This window comes from Eubalaena glacialis, chromosome 12 (genome assembly GCF_028564815.1).
Source record: "Eubalaena glacialis isolate mEubGla1 chromosome 12, mEubGla1.1.hap2.+ XY, whole genome shotgun sequence".
NCBI lineage: Eukaryota > Metazoa > Chordata > Mammalia > Artiodactyla > Balaenidae > Eubalaena > Eubalaena glacialis.
The window spans coordinates 52,617,069-52,636,192 of NC_083727.1; the positions used below are offsets into that span (position 1 = coordinate 52,617,069).

Here is a 19,124-nt window from a genome sequence, read left to right on the forward strand (position 1 = left end):
CCACCTTGATCATTCAACTCCAGACACTCTGACCTTCTTGCTGTTGCTCAAAAATGCCAAGCCTGTTCCTGCCTGAGGACCTCTGCCTCTCACTTGCTTCCCCTCCTCTCTGGAACCGTCTGCTACAAGCTCTTCACTTGACTAGCTCCCTCACTTCATTTTATCCCTACCCACACATCACCTCCTCAAAGATAACTTCTGTGACCATCAGATACAAAACAGCACCTCGTCACTAGCCAACCCCTCACCCTGCTTTTTCTTCATAGCATTTATCACTACCTGAAATTGTGTTAGATATATACATATTTTTAACCTGTATATTATCCATCGCCCTTAGAGAATGGAATGCAAGTCCCTTTAAGGCAGGGATTTTTCTCTTGTTCAATGATGTGTCCACCAAACCTAAAACAGTACCTAGCACATTATAGGAGCTTAATATATCCTTTCATTTTATTTTCTAAGAATGAATGGATGAATAAGTAACAAGCTTGGTTTTTTTTCTCTTAAAAACAAACAAAATAGCAGCACAGAGGCACTCATCTCTGGTTGGACAAATCCCCCTTGTCTTTAGCTACTTGCCCAGGTTTATCTCACCTACTCCTGGGTCTCCGTATCTCTAAATCCTTTGACACCAACAACTTAAATTGCTCCAACTTATGACACATACAACCCTACAAATGATCACAGAAAGTGTCAGGGCCTTCAAAGGTTCTTCTTCTAAAGAGTTGGATGTGCAGTCACAGAACTGCTCGCCATATTTTAAGTAATATGAAATCATTCTATCAGAACAGAATACAAGATAACACATCATTTATTGGATCCATATAGAAATCACCACTTTATCACGGAATGTTTGGCAAAGGCCTGTGAAGCAGACTAGCAGTCATCATACCTCAAAACTCCTATTACACATTGAACCCCCAAAATATACTTATTGGGGTAGAAGCCTGCTCTCTTTATATTAATTAGCTAGTTAAGAAAGTGAAACACTCAGTTTAAGTTTGTGTGACAAAAATTGGATGCAAAGTCTTTCATTTATGTCATAAATTCTACTATCTCTGTGGAAAAAAATAATAATTTCAAAGTCAAGGCAGTTGTTTTTCCACAGTCAAAAGTGGTTAAATACTTTTAAATACATTTCAACATATTTATGAAGGAATTTTTCTACATGCTTCCAAAGCTCTCTCATAAATCAGTATAATGTTTCCAAGGCACATTTGGAAGTAAAAAATATATATCTACTAACTGTATTTTCTTCTACTAGAAGATGAGTTAAGCAGAAAATACATTAATATCTGAATTTATAATAGGAGAGGTTAACCCTTAACCATAGCAAACTAATGAGGAATATTTTACCACAGAAGGATTAATCAGGGCTCTTTTAACACTACGCAATTTGACATTTTGAGGACTTAATCAAGAAAGAATTTTATTCACCTATTTACTTTTCATCATCAGGATGCCTTACAAAGACAACACATGTCAAGCTCGCCATTCTTAAGCTTAATCTCACTGCCTTAAGAAAATGTTAATTTAATTAATATTCCATAGCTTTTACAAATAGTTCTCACAGAAGTAACGCTACTACACTTATGCAATCTCCGGGCCAAATTCAGCTCAAACATTCAGAAAATATCAACATAGATGTGGTGCGCTCTGAAGGCTGGACCTGACTAACGCTCTGTTAGCAATGAGACAACAACACAAATTCTGGGAGGTTGTGATTACTGGACACTGGCTTCTATCTCCAGCCATTGATTATCTCTATCTTTGTTAAAGACTACAGGAGTTTCATTTAACTAGAGTGCTCAGTAAATTGCAGCAGAGTTCAAGCATCTTTTGTGGATTCATTAAACCATTGATCTGCCTTCTAGAGCTTGTAGTAGTGCCCCGCTCTGGCCCACAGCCTGTGTTTACAGAGAATGCAACAGACTGGCTTTGTAACCTCCAAAGGCAGTCTGTCAGGAGACATTAGATTCCACTGTGTGCGTGGCCACCCTATGAGTGGATTGTAACTTAGGGAATTTCCCATTCTCAGTCTGAGCGGCTGGGGCAGAAATTAAGTGGCCTTCTGTAGCAAGATTTTCTTTATTCCTTCCTAATCTGTGATAATAAGAACAAAGAGCAAAGAGCCCAAGGAACAAAGAATTGCACGTGGCTTGCCCAGTTCACACTTTTGCTTATGTGTACCAAAGCTATCCAGAGGTACTGAGATGGGGGAGAAATAAAAATAAACACGGGTGTGCCTATAGTTTGCATCTCCTGCATGTGGCCCTCTTGGGTGTACTAGGTTTTATGACCAGACATTGAAAAAGTATATGAGAGAAATTCTGGACTCAAACTACTATCTTAAAATATCTCATAGCAAGCCACCTGGCCTGTCTTATGCATGCACTTTTTTAGACAGTTAACATTTTTAACAAAGCATTTGAATTAACAGAGCATAACTACAATCCCACGAAAATGCACAATCATCTCTCTTGGTTTATCTAGACAGTGCACTAAGCACTCTTAGAAACTTCTCTCCCCTCTAGTCATTACTAGTAAGGTCTCATGACACCTTCCTTTTAAAATCAGGCACAAAGAGTAACTCTGTGCTGCACGTAGCTTATGACTGGAGAAGCACATGAAAATGACCCGTTAGATAATTCTTTAAAAGCTCATTCTTCAGATAAACCTGAACACTGTTAGCAGCAAGGTGAGAAAGTCGGCAAGACAATGACTGGATCAATAAGGAGAATGCAGGTCCCAAATAACTAGATCCCTTCCTGATCATCTGTTTCCCTGAACTGCCCACTACCCAAACAGACACCAGACTATGAACTCGAAGCAAGCACATTCATCACTCTGCAGCCGCAGTCACCAGAGCACAATGCGGCTGATGCAATCTGACACTGTGCTTAATGTTAAAAGGGAGCGTGCCTTTGAGATGGATTGGATAATTACCGGCAGTTCAGATGAGAAAAACTTGCTTTAAGTGTGTAGCAGGAGCTATCACCGGGATGGCCAGAGACTGACAGAAATTAACATTCAAGCATCTATGTCAATAGCCCTGTGTACTGCTCTCCAGGTGACCAGATTCAGATCTATGAAAAGTACTCCCTCTTCCCTCTGCTCATTGGAAAGAAATAGTATTGGGGCTTGAAGCTATTTGGAGTTTTAATCATCTCTTCACATTTAATCTAAAATATCTAGTGTTACTCAGAAGTTGACACCTATTCTGGGTAACAGATTAAACTTATTTCTCTGTTTCCCCCACAACCTCCCCAAATGTAGCCCATTCAAAACTAGACGTGGTTGCTATTCCTTTCTTTCAGTACAGACTCGCTTGCTCCATTCTGTTGGTGTTCTGGGAATTCCTTAGACCAGTGTTTCCCAAGTGGTGGTCAAGTGCTCTGGTAAACACAAGATCACATGCTTCTCCCCCAGGCTTCTGATTGATGGCTTCCTAGGGCATTGGGTCCCATCTGGCCTGCAGAAGCTCTGTCCTGGGACGCTTTCTGCCTTTCTTCAAGAGCCCAGGCATCACTTTAACCTGACCTGCATCTTATTTCTCTGGCCAGAATTCTCCTGTTCTACCCCCACCCTGAATGTGTTTCAAAGGACCAACACCGTCCCTCCCCTCTGCTGGTGCTTTTCTCATAGGTTCTCATTTGCAGCAGCTCATCAATATTCCATCCCATATTTCAAAATATGAGAGAACAAGAAAACAGGTGGGTTTGTTGTTCTTTCCCCAAAGCTTCCAGAGGATACCCCCGTTTGCTGCAACCAATAGGGAACTAACTCAGCCACTGGCCTGCAGATTAAAGGCAGAGGCCATGCTATGTGCAGGCAGTGGGCAGGCTTGCAGCACAGACACTGCAGAAGCAAAGCAATCATCCCGCAGGGCAGGGTGCAGGTAGACAGACCCAACAGGCTCACTGGCGCCCCATAAAAATCACGGTGAATCCACAGGAAGAAATCCAGTGCTCCCTAAGCATTCCTGTCAATCAAGAATATTTGCAAACAACTGGCAAAAGCAAGACTGTGGCTTGAGCTTCAGGCAGTCAGGGGACATTAATTACAAGTAATTTAATGTCCTTCCCTAAACCTTCATGAATGATAGCCATTTTGCAAATTAAATCTTGCAGGTGTTTAAAGGAAAAAAAGTAGACAGGTTAATCACAAGATTAACAAGGCAATTGTTACACATTTCTTTTGCACTAGTAGGTTCTGTAATTAAGTCTGAAACTGAGAATCTTCCCCAGGATATATTCAAGTTTAATAAAAAGACCAATAGTCTAAATAAAATGTAACTCCAAATAATATGATGATACATGCTGTGTATCCAGGGATATAGTTTGAAAGTAAAGGAAATGCTTATTATACAATATTCCCCTCGTTGAACATTTGTTACTATCAAGATTGTTAGATCTTAATGATATCATCTGCAAATGTTGTTTCTATCTATATAACCTTTTTATTTTTAATTCATCCTTAACTATTATCTACATAGGTTTCTTCCCCCTATAGTCTGTGGAGGAACAGCAACACTGTGATATTGAAGAAGTATTTCCATCTATTCTTGTCCCAAGTTATGGAAAAACTAGAACAAGGAAGCAAACTTTGGTACTCTTAGGAATTTGTGTCTATTACTAAAGTATTGATGCCACTAATCCACAAAGAACACTATAAATTTGGTATCTGAACAAGGAAAGAAAACAATCATTCTTTACATTGCCTGCGTTGGACATCTGTGTTGAATTTTGATTTCTTGCTTGATTTGTGGGCATCAGTTTAGACAACAGGATATTTCCTATGCAGAAGGAAAAAGATCAAACACAGGATATTTGGAAATGACTACTATTTGTGATCTTGTTTGTTACTCTTGTTTTAAGTGTGATAATGGTTACAAGGCATCACTCCCTTAGGAAAGAATATTTTTAAGTGTCTGTTATTGTGCAGAGTAAAACTGGTATTAGTTGGACTAAACATTTCAGCATCTCTTGCAAAACCACTATGGAGTCTACAACTTTCCAACTCCTAGGCAAATCACTAGGTTAGAAATGTTCTCAAGTTCTTCTCTACTTGTGGCCTCAAGAAGGGGCTGGGAAAAGAAGGGGCTGGGAAAAGAATGAGCTATTAGTTCCCTGAAAAGTCTCCAGTGCATCAAGTAATGAGATTGACATCCCATTGTTCGGCTGATGCCCATAGACTACAAAAGTATTTTTCTTACCCATTGTTTCAAACACTTTTGAGTCAGCAATTGAGCCTGATAGGGATAAGGATTCTACGAAATATGATTATGAATTAATACTGTACACTTCTTAGAGCCAACATCCTGAATTGTGTACACTAGCAGTTAGGTTCCTTAAATGAATACAGCTGTGACTCACAGTTCTAGCAGAAGCATTCTGAAGAAAGCGTACATACTTAACAGTAATCCAAACTACTCTTCGAATTAAATTTTAAATTGGTTTAAAAATATAACCTATATGCCATAAAGGGTTAACTTGGCTTCAGTCCATCCCACCTTACTTCACAGCACCAGGGTTTAGGAGAGAGGGATGTGACATTCTTAACCTACTCCATCAAACAAACACAGAGACCTCTGGAAAAAGGTTTGAGAAGCAAATGAAATTTAAAGAGCCAATTTTCAGTGGGCCTTCATTTTGAGAGCTGGGCTATTTTTGTCCTTGTTTTTAGCAGAAAAGCAGTTCCTGCCTCTATCCCCAACCATGTGTGACGAGGATAGCAGGGGAAGCACAGGCACAGCTGTCCAAATTACATTCACAAATGCAGGTGTTGCTCAGACACAAAACAGAGGTCAGCTGAATACTGCTCCTAATTAGCTACCTTTTCTACTAGGATTTTTCTTTGTAAAGTTATACGTGCAATTTGGGTCCAACTTAGAGACCATTTTTAGATCCCAGCATGCTATCCACCAAGAAGCGGGCTGTCATTATAAAGCATAATTTACAGCATAGTTAATTTTACATGTTTTTTTAGATTCTACATTATACCTAAGGCAAAATTCTGTTCTGCATACACATTATTCACTGTTTTCCATCCAGTTCTCATTATTTAAAAGTGTAGAATTTAGCCAGAAAATCTTTTAGGTAGGGATGGGAAGAATTCTGCCCTCTTTCTAAGATTAAGAAAGTCCACAGTTTTAATAATGAGGACTAAAGACTGTCAAATGATACAAAACAGAAGTAGCTATTTGCTATTGTCTTCAGTGGGGAACACCCTGGGGCTTACTACAGCAGTTCTTAGAAATGGCAGGATGGAGACTGGTATCTAATACAATCCATTAGGAAACCCAAGCCCTGAATGAAATGACCACAAAATCCTATCAGTTAACAGAAATGCAGCAGCTGTACATGTTTATTGTAACACAATAGGATATTGTTGCAGAGATAACACTCTTAAAATTAAAAAAAAAAAAAAGAATCCAGCAAGTGATGTGACCAGTTTATTTCTCTATTTGAAAAACGAGAATGTCTAGTGTGGCAGAGCTTTGGAATACATAAATAAGCATGAAGATTGCAGAGAAGACAGGTATTGTATGTACACTAATGGGCTGCTGGGATCAGCTCTCAAAGCCACTGGCTAAACTTCAAGCCACTGCGACTCCCAGGTTTTGCAGGATGTTCAAAGAACTACCCCAATAACTCCTTGCAGGAAGTGAAAAGTAATGGTCTTTCTCCCCTCGCTGATTTTACCTACTATAAGTATTCCAAATACTAATTCCTATCTTGGCTCCCAGTTATCTATTTTTCAAAACTGTATGCTGTGGAAGTTTAAATTCAGTTTGACCTTAAACTTTATAATTACAAATATGTACACATTGTATATATGATATATATTATACATATATATATTATTATGAACTGTTTTTTCAAATTCAATCAGGTGCCTTTCATCAAAGCCTTAAAAAGTTGGATCACTATACAAAGTGTAACATGTATCACCGGGATTGTGACAAATTCATCTTGCTTGATTTTATTCACTACAGGCAGTCCATCAAGATTCAGACGCATAACCCTTCAGAATCAGAGAGAGACCAAAACCCCTGTTCTATAGCCATCTTCTGGGATGGAATGCAAAGTATTTTGTTGTGGTAAGTAAGGCTTTGAAGATGAAAGCACTGGGTCCACTCTTGTGATTGTTACCCCAGTGCTCAGCATTAAAAACGGGAGCCCCAGGGTCTGAGATCATTTTAATCCCCCTATATTAAAACAAAACGTGTCTCCCATGCGTTGCTCTAACTACCCTCCTCTGAAGCTTCACCGGCCCCTCCCAAGGGAAAGTGAACTGTTGACTGTCCCAAAAGAATTCCAGACAATTTCCTTACTTGCCTCCCTGTTCCAGTGAAGATTATGAGCCTAATTCTTAGAGACTGCTACTAAAATTCCACCCCGCTGAATTCTGCAGCCTAATTCTTTCGGCATTATGTTTTTTGGCAGAATAATGTGACCCAAATTTGCAGGAGATAATTTGCTGCAACAGTGCTTCTTGCAATGCAGTGAGCACAAAATTAGCATTTCAGGATTACAAATAACAGACTTAAAAAAGTAGTAATTGTTTGCTTCAAATAAGGACAGATTCTGATCTTGTATTATGGAAATGGAAATGCTTAGCAAAATGTGGATGATTTTATGAATTAAGGAAGATTTACAGATCAATGGAAAATAATCAAGAACTAGCAATTTATTTCAGTAATTGGTGGCAAAATGCAATAGCAGTTCTTAAAAGATTAAGAAATTAGCTGTGTGTGTATGTGTGTGTTGATTGTAAAAACATCATGCATTCCATTTCCCATCAATGGTGGCTAATGCTATTCTAAAAGGACATTTTTATATCTGAGATGTCTTAAAACAAAACAAAACAAACAAACAAAGAAACCATAACTACGGCTGTTCCTGTGTTCATCCACCATGCTTCTCACAAACGCTTGGCTGTGAGCAAGGTTGGTTCATGTATTCATTATTTCATCTTTTCTCAATATCAGTCAACTTTAACGTAAGGTGTCAAGAAAGACTTGACGTTTTTCTTGATTAGAATTTGTGGATCAGATTTTGGAAAGAGCCAGAGCAATATTCGCAATGGGAACAAGTATAAAGCCGAGCGGACTAAAGCTTTCTGGCCATGCTTCTGTGGCTAGTTTCTCAGCCTTGATAAGAAATCTCTACCACTTATCTTTCATGGACCCTAGTCTAGTACTCTACTGCTGGAGAGACACTGTAACTTAGGGTACCAGCTGCGACCACCATGTCCTCATCAGATTCATTCACCCTCTCAGAATTCAAACACCAAGACAAGAGAAACTGAAGAGCAGGTTACACATTAGAAGAGGGTTCCTTATTCCAGAAGGTTAAGCATGACAGAGAAAGAGAACAGACAAAACAGAAAGAATAAAAGTACGGGGTGCGCAGTGATTTCGGCTAGAAGCTAAGAGGCGCATGCGCACGGGGTGGTGAGGCCTGCGTGGGCCGCCTCTCTCTACGGTGCTCTTACCTTATTTCTCTTGAAGTAGGCTCGTCGACAGGCCGCAAAGCACTTCTCGCTGCAGAAGCTTTTCACCTCACTTCCCATACTCAGGGAATAGCGCTTGATTCCCACTTTCTGGCACCAGGCACACATTATTTGTACATTTGACACATCATCTTCTATAATAAAAGTATAAGAAAAATGTTCATATCAGAAGCAAACATCCCTTCAAACTTAGACACACCCTGAACCTCACAGAGCTACTTGAGGTCTGATCTTAATTTCAGTACCTCACCACTTTCTGACCTAGTAGATAGCCAGCTCTTGGTGGGAAGACTCAGTGCTTTTTTCTTTTTCTTTTCTTTCTTTTTTTTTTGGTTGTCTCCTAAGTTTCCAAAAGACATCATTTATTTAAAAACCAGAGCATCACTGCAGAGCCATGAGGATTCCTAGCACTTGGTATCCTGGTACAAATGCTTATTCTGCCTGGTTAAACCAGGCTCAGTACTAATGAAGCTTGTAAAGTGACCCATTTCTTCAAAGGTATTGCTGACAGCCTACAAGATCCACACTGGGTGGGTCGCCCAGTGCTAACCTACAAATGTGATGCCCTCATGTGAACTTGGACAGTCAGGAGCCAGGCTCAATCTTGACCTGTTCCCTATTACTGTTACATGAAAGGGGGTGTTGTTTACTCTTGCAATATAATGGTTCCCGAGTGATACTGTTACTCAAAGAAAGGAAAGATGTGAGTGGCCATCTTCTCACGATGAAAAGGCACCATCCTGGCTCACACAACAGTCAGCTGTGATACAGCCTTCCCGCACTGCTGTCCTCGGGGAGGCGCAGGCCTGATTTAAATTCCCCTCCATGTGATATGGTTCGTGGTCCCTGGATGGAGGAATGGTAATGGGGGTGTCAGCCATGAGGCCTGAGGTCACACATCTGCCCAGATCATTCTCAGCCAGACTGGTGGTCCTTGCAGCTCCTGTAGCACCTGCTACCCACGTCATGGGAATGCTCAGAATAATGTTAGGTGGTATGCAGATATTTTCAATATTTAAACTACTGTATTTCTTTTCCTTTGTAAGAGAAGAAAACAAGTTTTACTAGCACAACAAGCCCAGGATATCACAAATACTACTGCTTAAAACAAAGAAAGGCTTTTAAAGTGAGTCAGTTAATAAAATATATTGAGGAAATCATAGTGCAGGTGGTAAGACGCTGTAACAAAAATGTGATGGTGATATTCAAATGACTGAAGTCTGGGAAACAGTGGTCTCTTTACAGGGAGTGACTGTAGGAGAGACTACAAGTAGAAGTCTAAGAAATATTTTCTTGCTGCCTCCTAGGGGCTTTCACTATATCTTACGTTTTCTCAGTCTTCCCCATTGACTCTGTGTGTGTGTGTGTGTGTGTGTGTGTGTGTGTATGACTGATTGCCACTATTAGGTGCATCTATTCCTCCTTTATGAATTTTTTTTGTACTAACCCAGACTCATGCTCCAGATATGACTGGTAATCATAAAATCCCCAACAAGCTCTGGTATACTGTTGTCTGATTTCTGAATAAAATCCCCCAAAGACTAATTGCTAAGCAAGGCCTGGTCTGAGTTAAGCAAGGCCATGAGTTGTTGACATATTCATGGTTCATAGAGTCTGTCATGCAATCATTCCATTTCCAGGGAAAAGATTTGGTTTGAGGCAGTGCGGTCATCAGCCTGCAAAATTAGAAGCAAACTAATTTGTAGTGCAGTGATATGGCATTTTTTCCCCCTGAGTGTCATCATTCAGAACTATGTAAAGCATTTTATTTACCTTAATGGAATAAATGTCATTTTAATGATCATTTTTATTTCACAAATTACATGTTGTAATTTATTGTTAATTATCAAATGAGACAGTGTAAAAGGCAACCTTTGATGTTAATCAAACATTTTTGATAAAATAACTTTCTTTAAATGGAGTCATAACATGAATTCAAATGTCATACAATGACTGCATTTAATAATTTATTCTATTCAAAAAAAAGATTTATTTATATTTTGTATGATTTCTAATATGGCATCTATCTACATACAGACATCTTACATGGTATGAAAAATTAACAAGACTCTATAATTTACCTTAGAGTATGGAGGAGTTTTAAAAATTAAATTAGAAAGACTATATTTAGAAAATAATCATCTATCATTACTAAACTAACTAGCACTAATAGTTTCTATTTTCCCAATCGATTAGCTGCTTTAAAATCTTAAATTCCTGAAAAAGAATATGATACAGCAGAACTCTCACAAATGATCCGTTGGCAATAAGCTTGATTCTGGTGAAATCTGTAAGGAAAAAAAGATTTTATGGGGGAAATTATTTGGCCACAGAGTTCAACGAGGAGAACCCACTTCCCAAGGATTCACTTTAGAACATGCATTAGGTTTCCCCTTTCAGTTTCTTCCTTTCAATAGTCTGCTTTGGGGGAAAAAAAATGTAAGTGTTTTAGTCCTAGATCTTTAACTATCATAGACTAAAACTGAGATGACAGAGGGTAGAGAGCAAAGCTATAAGAAGACTGGGCAGCGGGCCTGAGCTCTGGCCTGGCCTGAAGGAATGATGCCTGGGGCAAAAAGGCCACTCACGGGTCTTTCTCACGCTTTACTCCATCATCACCACACAGACCTACTTGTCTTTTTTTTAGGGGAGGCAAGGGTAGTTTCTTACAACAGAGATAACAAATAAACAAAAAGTAGAATTTTAAAGCAGGTTATTTTTATAAATCATTTGTACTACAAAGTAACAAAACGGGAAGATGAGACAAAAGAAATCGCGTACTTTTGTATCTGGCAGTTGGAAAACTCTTAGGATGGTGGTTAGGATCTGCCTTGTTAAATAATTCAGTATCCCCATCCTTTTTTCATAAAATTCTGTTTCATAAAGGCAAACCCTTTAGAAAACTTCCATCAGACACCTCCTTTTCTGTCACCAAACTGCTATCAATAGCTAATGCTCCAAAGAAGAGTCTGATAGAGGGATTATTCCAAAAGTTCAAGAAAACATTTTCAGATATCTCAGATATTCTAGTCTTATAAAAGTCATTTTTATTAATATATTTAGAAATTAAGAAAGAACTGTGATTATTAAAATTAATTTTGTCAGCTAAAACTTAGCTCAAAATTCTGCCACCAGACATGAGATGGTGCCCCATCTTAAACAATGTGACTGCACCCCTAGAAAAGTGAGCTCTTCTTAAGTGCTTAAAGCCAAGGGGATAGGTTCATTTCAACAACCACATCTTTTTTTTTTTTTTTAATCTGAAACCCAGAAATTGTGTGCATGCTTTATATTAGCAAAATAAAGGGCCCAGCCCTTTAGCTTTCTGAACCTTATCTGCTTTCAAAACTTTTTTATTTAAAAAATATTTCTTCAAACTAGGGAAAAACCTGATTTCTTATATTTAGGCAAAAGGTCCTGGCCATTAGAGATGAGATTACCTCAAAGAGAATTCACGTAACAGATTTTTCCTTACAGCCATTATTATCCTGTGTATTTTTCATAATGAACAATGCAGCAACAAATGCAAAACGCTTACAGCGTTAAATCACATTCCCAAATTGAATAGTTTATATAACATAATAAATTTTTCATATGATAATATCATATAAATATGCATCAGTCAAAATATGCATGTTTCAGTTAATCATGAAAAGTTTGTACCACCTCTTTAGGATTTAATTAAGCAAAATATTTAGGGCATTTTCTTTCCAATCTAACGTTCAAAGAGCTATAGAACGTTATTCTACGTTACACCCCAGAAGGAGAAATTTAGATTAACTACTCTGAGATAAAATCAAAATTGTATTTATTTATCATAGTGCAGAAAAGTATGAAGTCAAGCATTTCTGGAATGCCTTGCTGAAGCTGTTTGAGAGATTGCTTTATCTGGTGACTCAAAAATAAGGATGGCCATTCTAGGGGCATTTTAATTGGCTATGAACATGCATACTAGCTTACCTGACCAGAGCCCAAAAAATCAGGAGGGCCTTAACGGACCCCAAGTGATTAAACTGCAGATTTACCACCCCTCTGTAACTTTCATGGGAATCCAAGACTGAGGAAAAAAGTCTGAAAGTATCTGCTGGTGATGTTTCTCTCTTCCAGCAGTTCCTAGAATGCACATGTCCAGATAATCATTTCAAGACTTGAATTATATGAGACAAGCTGCAAGACAATCTGAAGTGATTCCTGTGTGTTCTCCACGCCATGAGATGAAAGCACAGGTAACACCCTATCAGTCTATTTGTTGAAGAAGCTATATTTAAGAACAGAATAAAGACATGGCTTGAAAGGCAGGCAAAAAACTAGAATTAAAGTTTGCTTTCTTTGCAGCCCTTCTTGGAATAATTGAATTCCAAAAACTTTAAGGCAGTGTGATTTAAAAGTCTCTATAGAGACTCTAATTTAAGAGTCCTATAGAAGCTTCTGTACAATTCCCTGTGTTCCAGAAATAAACATAAGGGAGACCCAGAGAAAATCTGGACCACTGAGTCAAAAGGAAAATAATAATAGTTAGCCATTATTTACTATTTAATAAGTGCCAGGCACAGTGCTAAATTCTTTAAATCCATCACTTAATCTTAATCACAGCCACTACCCCGCAGGCAGGCACTAACATTATCCCCATTGTGCAGATGGGGAAAGTGAGGTTTAGAGATTAAGTGATTTGCTCCAAATCACACAGCCAGTACATACCAAAGCCAACATGAAGACCAGGGCATCTGACTCTAGAGCCCAAGCTCTTGACCACTACACCTTAGAGACCACAGCCTTTCTAAATGTGTGAGACTATACACCATCCACACAGACGTCCCTCCACAAAAAGGACTAAAAGGTGTCACAGACTCTGCTACTTACACAGCACACTGCTCCATGACACACTAATAGACAAAGAAAATGGAATCCAAAAGGTCAAAAAGTCTTTGAGGAGACAGCTGAAGTGTTAATCGATATTTGTTGACTGATTTTTTAAAAAACAAGTTAAAGGTCCACAGTGCAAGCCTTTACTTCTTTATGACTATGAGACTTGGATTTGCTGCAAACATTCTGTCTGAACTTTCACCAGCAAGTGCCACTTGAACATTAAATGATGAGACAGAACCAATATACCTGGATCTCAGGAAGCAGTCATTCTACTCACAGGCAAGCAATACTCTTCCCAGCTTTTTCTTTGGTAAGGGAGGGCAGTCACAGCAGGACATGGATAAGACTGACTTTCCATGTGGGTGAAGTGGGGAACCACTTACATGTGTAACTTCAAAGATGCCAATAAGAATATCCTAGCTTCAAAAAGTATCCTCAACTGCTCACAAAAATTTAATTCTACCATTAGAGAGTAATTTCCTGGGCTAAATATTTCTTATATCCTATTAAAACACAAATTCCCTGAAAGCAAGAAGGCTCGATATGTATTTGTCTATAATGATTTATGCTTTAAAATGAGTGATTCTTTCTGAAGAACAAGTTTTCACAGAGAGTGAGGAGAAGGGCTAAGGACAGGGCTCCAATGAGAAAAGAGGAGGGCAGAGATGGGAGAGGCTAGGACAAAAGCAGCCTCTGGTCACTACTTTGCTAATGTCTAGCCCTGGGCATATAGGTAGAGCAAGCTGAGGGCTGCCAAGTGAAGGCAGAGTGGACAGAAAAACTACTGTCTGATCATACTGTAGCACAATTTCAGATATTTTCAGAATGACTTTTAGATGTGAATTTAAAGCACAGTAGAAGTTGAAGGAGGTGGGAGGAATGGCATATCGCTAGGGATCTCTAGAAAAGAAAAGCAACAGGCAGATCCACTTATTACAGCTCAAGGGGGTGACTTTTTGTTAAGCAAATGAGGTAACAAATATATACTCCTTTGTGAACCTAAGTCACTATTATTTGAAAGACACTGTGATGGAGTATGGAGAGATGGAGACAGAGGAAACTGGTGAAAGTATTAATACTGCCCCTTCTAGTTGTGTGATGTGGGCAAGTCACTTAAGGGATAGTAATGCCCACCCTAACTCTAGCTGTGGTGAGGATCAATCGAGAGAAAGTAGGCACATTCTTCATGTAAATGAGCCTTCCTTAGAATTACTGGCAATTAGAGCCATAAGAAAAGGGTAGGTGTCACAGCAAAGGAAAACATAAACAAGACGAAAAGACAACCCTCAGAACGGGAGAAAATATTTGCAAATGAAGCAACTGACAAAGGATTAATCTCCAAAATTTACAGGCAGCTCATGCAGCTCAGTATCAAAAAAACAAAAAACCCAATCCAAAAATGGGCAGAAGACCTAAATAGACATTTCTCCAAAGAAGATATACAGATTGCCAACAAACACATGAAAGAATGCTCAACATCACTAATCATTAGAGAAATGCAAATCAAAACTACCATGAGGTATCACCTCACACCAGTCAGAATGGCCATCATCAAAAAATCTACAAACAATAAATGCTGGAGAGGGTGTGGAGAAAAGGGAACCCTCTTGCACTGTTGGTGGGAATGTAAATTGATACAGCCACTATGGAGAACAGTATGGAGGTTCCTTAAAAAACTAAAAATAGGACTACCATACAACCCAGCAATCCCACTACTGGGCATATACCCTGAGAAAACCATAATTCAAAAAGAGTCATGTACCACAATGTTCATTGCAGCTCTATTTACAATAGCCAGGACATGGAACCAACCTAAGTGTCCATCGACAGATGAATGGATAAAGAAGATGTGGCACATATATACAATGGAATATTACTCAGCCATCAAAAGAAACAAAATTGAGTTATATGTAGTGAGGTGGATGGACCTAGAGACTGTCATACAGAGTGAAGTAAGGCAGAAAGAGAAAAACAAATACCGTATGCTAACACACATATGGAATCTAAAAAAAAAAAAAAAAAAGTGGTTCTGAAGAACCTAGGGGCAGGACAGGAATAAAGACACAGACGTAGAGAATGGACTTGAGGACACGGGGAGGGGGAAGGGTAAGCTGGGACGAAGTGAGAGAGTGGCATGGACATATCTACACTACCAAATGTAAAATAGATAGCTAGTGGGAAGCAGTCGCATGGCACAGGGAGATCAGCTCCGTGCTTTGTGACCACCTAGAGGGGTGGGATAGGGAGGGTGGGAGGGAGACGCAAGAGGGAGGAGATATGGGGATATATGTATATGTATAGCTGATTCACTTTGTTACACAGCAGAAACTAACACACCACTGTAAAGCAATTATACTCCAATAAAGATGTTAAAAAAAAAAGGGTAGGTGTCAGCTGTGTGCAATCTGGAGAGGCCCAATGAGCAGGCACCAGTCTCTTCAATCACATCCCCCACCAATGGATGACATCTGTAGACTCACTAACTCTGAATACAAAGAAAAACCCAGTAATTGGTTAAATTTCAATAACTCAGGCTATTTAAGAAGAAAGCCATTAGATTTAATAAAAGCTTCACTTACATTTATTCTTTTTAAAAATTACTTAACTTGAATTAATAGTTGACAGGGTGTTGCCAAATATATCACTGTACTGCCAGATATTCTGTAATTAATAGATGGGAATTCTTTGTAATTATCACATCAACTATCCACACATGGGTGGATCTTTCTACACACCTGAGAAGTTTGCTCTTTTAAGAAATATCATAGTAACAACTGAAAATGTCTGCCACCTTGGTAACTGAACTATCAAAAATTGCCAAAGAATAGAGTCTGAATTAATACAGTTTTATTGCACTTATTTCTCATTAAAAGGAGAGATGCAGTTAAATGATAGCAGTTCCATACAATTATGATTCTTTATAGTACCTAAAATTATCCCTATTTTTCTTTTGGAAATAGAATTATTTGAAGCGATTTCAAGATTTTAAATAGTCAACACCCCTCTAAATAGAGTAGTACTTAACCCCAAAATAAAATCTAAATTGCTATATATAAACTAAAATTTGGTTCCAGTATGTAAAAGGAATGAGCACGTGTTACACAAAATGACAGGAAAATGATGGAATTTAAAATTAATTTTCAATTTTCTAATGGAAGTTTTCTAGCTGATTTTAAATTATTTATATATATGATACATATACATGGGGTGTATATATATGTGTGTGTCTGTGTGTATATACATATATATATATACAGGTCACATACACACACGTATTTGTAAAAGATGTGACTTCAAAATGAATTAAACATTTACATCCAGGTGCAGGTCCCTGTGTTATGTCACTGGTCAAGAACGATGAGTTGACTAGGACATGGCCCTGCTCCCAAGGGAACAGGCAGAAAAGTGTGTGACCCATCATTTGACAGGGAGAATGTGATAAGAGAGGAGTTCAGAAGCCTCTTTGAGCCTAGAGAGCACAGCTTGTGAGTTGGGTCTTGAAGGATTTGGAGGGGGAGAAAGTTCAAGAGAAGGAGGGAAAGGACAAAGGACCAGGAGTCAGGAAGTGGCAGACACACTCATGGATGGGGAGGAGCCCTGCAGTAGCTCAGCTACCACAATTGCATGAAGAGAAAAGTAGGAATTAGACTGGGGCTGGTGCGGCCTGCATGAGGAGTCCCTTGAATATCATCTTGCTCTGGGGTGGAAGGGGTTCCTCTTCATTCCACAGGTAATGAGGAGCTCCCAAACATTTCTCACAGGACATGACAGGAGCAGAGACGGGCTGAGAAATGTTACCCCAGCAGGGTGGATCAGAATTCAGAAGACTGGACTCTTGTTCCACATCTTAGAAATAAGCAACATGAGAGCAGCCTCAATGACTCATTCACTTTTGTGTGTTCAGTGACTAGTAAATAGCAATGCTTAAGCTATGTTGAATGAATGAATAAAAGGATGGATGGATGGATGGATGGATGGATGCAGAGGAAAGGAGATGAAGTTCTGAACCCATAGAATAACATTTCTAACAGTAGAAATGAAAAGGAAAGGACAGATTTAAGAGTGAGACTAAAACAATCACCAAAATATAAGAATGTAACTCACCCAAATTCAGAGAATTCATCTACCTGTGTCTCTAGTCAAAGCATACCAGGGAAAAGTCCAAAGAGTTCTTTGTGAAAATTGACTCTGTAGTCAAATTCAAAGTGATTTTGCTTTACTTCCAGTGTCCCTTCCTCACTTATTTTCTCAACATTCGAACAAAGAAGGTAATAAAAGGAGAGATCCCATAAAGTCACAAAATAGTAATTCTCTCTTAAATACCTTACTGAACTTGGATTCTTTAACAGACACTACTAAGCACATGTGTCTGCAGCTCCTTGACATTAACTTAAATACTTTCACTGATTAGCCAGAGTAGGGACTTCTGATAAGTCTCCTCGACAATCTCACCTCCACGTCTCAGTACTCATTATAGAGAGTTTGTCTTCCCTATGTACCCACCCTAAGAAGCTGGAATAAGAAAGGAAGAGGATAGAACTTAAGAGTAAGGAAAACCCAGAATCCTCTATGCAACATTTCCCAAAATACACCCCCCACAGAACACTAATACCATGGGATACTTAAAGGGGTGTTATTTTTTTAAAGACTTCCATGGTCAAATATTTATGGAAAACACTGGGCTAAACAACAAGTTCTTTACTGTAAGACTTTTGGGCTCCACCAATGTGTAATTAGAAATCTTCAAGAGGGAGATAAGAATGGCTGTATTTCACAAATTTGACCAGGGACAGGTATTTTCACAGAGGATCCACAAGACTGGATTTCTAAGGACGTCTCCCTGGGATGTTCTGCTCTACTACCCTACATTAGTGCTGAAGCATGAGCACTTCCATGTGGGCCATTAATTATCAGGAAGGTTTCTCCTCTGTTGCCCAGAATTGGATCCTCCATTGCCAGGAGTTTGTCTGCACTGGGCAGAAGGAGAAGTCCAGCAGCCATGTGGCCAGTGCTGGGTTTGCTGACCAACACCCACCAGCCCTCAATAAACACCACCAGACTGAACAAAGACACCCATGGTCCACTAAGTCCTGTGGTGTCTGCTATAGGCATCATATACAGAGAAGGCAACCCTTTTCCTGTAAAGTCCTACAGAGAAAATGGCAGAGATCAATAATAAGGCAATGGGAGAGTAACACTCCTCTTAATAGACTGGATAATTCATGTTCACTGGCTGGTTGCAATGGAAAAGAAGCTTGAGTAAACTCTTGTCCCCCATCCCTGAGTCCTGGATTTGACCCTCTGTCCAATCTCAGGTGCCCTGGGACAATGATGGGTTTGCTCTCCACCTGACCTTTCTCTCCCACGTGGCTAAAGTCCACACACTGAGTCCCAGCATCTAGCCAACAAATGCACATGATTAGGGACAAGGGAGCAAGGTCAAAAAGTGTACACGAGCACATGCATCACTGCTGGAAAAGCAATTCCAAGCCCCTGCCCTGCATAGAGGGGCATCATCTCCAAAGAAACACAAATAGCAGCATATTAGGACTAAAGGGTCAAGCTGCTTTATATAGGACTTCAGCACAGGAAAAGTATACCCATTACCCACTACTTATCTGAAGGGCTGATTTCCCCTTCTGAAATCTGGCTGTCCCATTAATTACACTTAATGGGCCCCGCAGTGGTTGACAAATCTCCCCAGAGGGGAAACCTTAATTGTAGACAAAGGATTCATTTAT

At 39.3% G+C, this 19,124-nt stretch overlaps 1 protein-coding gene across 3 annotated transcripts in view; it reads right to left on the reverse strand.

Annotated features, from left to right (window-relative positions):
* Positions 1-19,124, reverse strand: part of SOBP (sine oculis binding protein homolog) — a 156,933-nt gene that overhangs the window by 106,478 nt on the left and 31,331 nt on the right. For all 3 annotated transcript variants that reach the window (XM_061207454.1, XM_061207452.1, XM_061207453.1), the window contains exon 4: positions 8,500-8,651. In XM_061207454.1, coding sequence (XP_061063437.1) covers positions 8,500-8,651 — 152 coding nt within the window. The remainder of the gene's footprint in view (positions 1-8,499; positions 8,652-19,124) is intronic.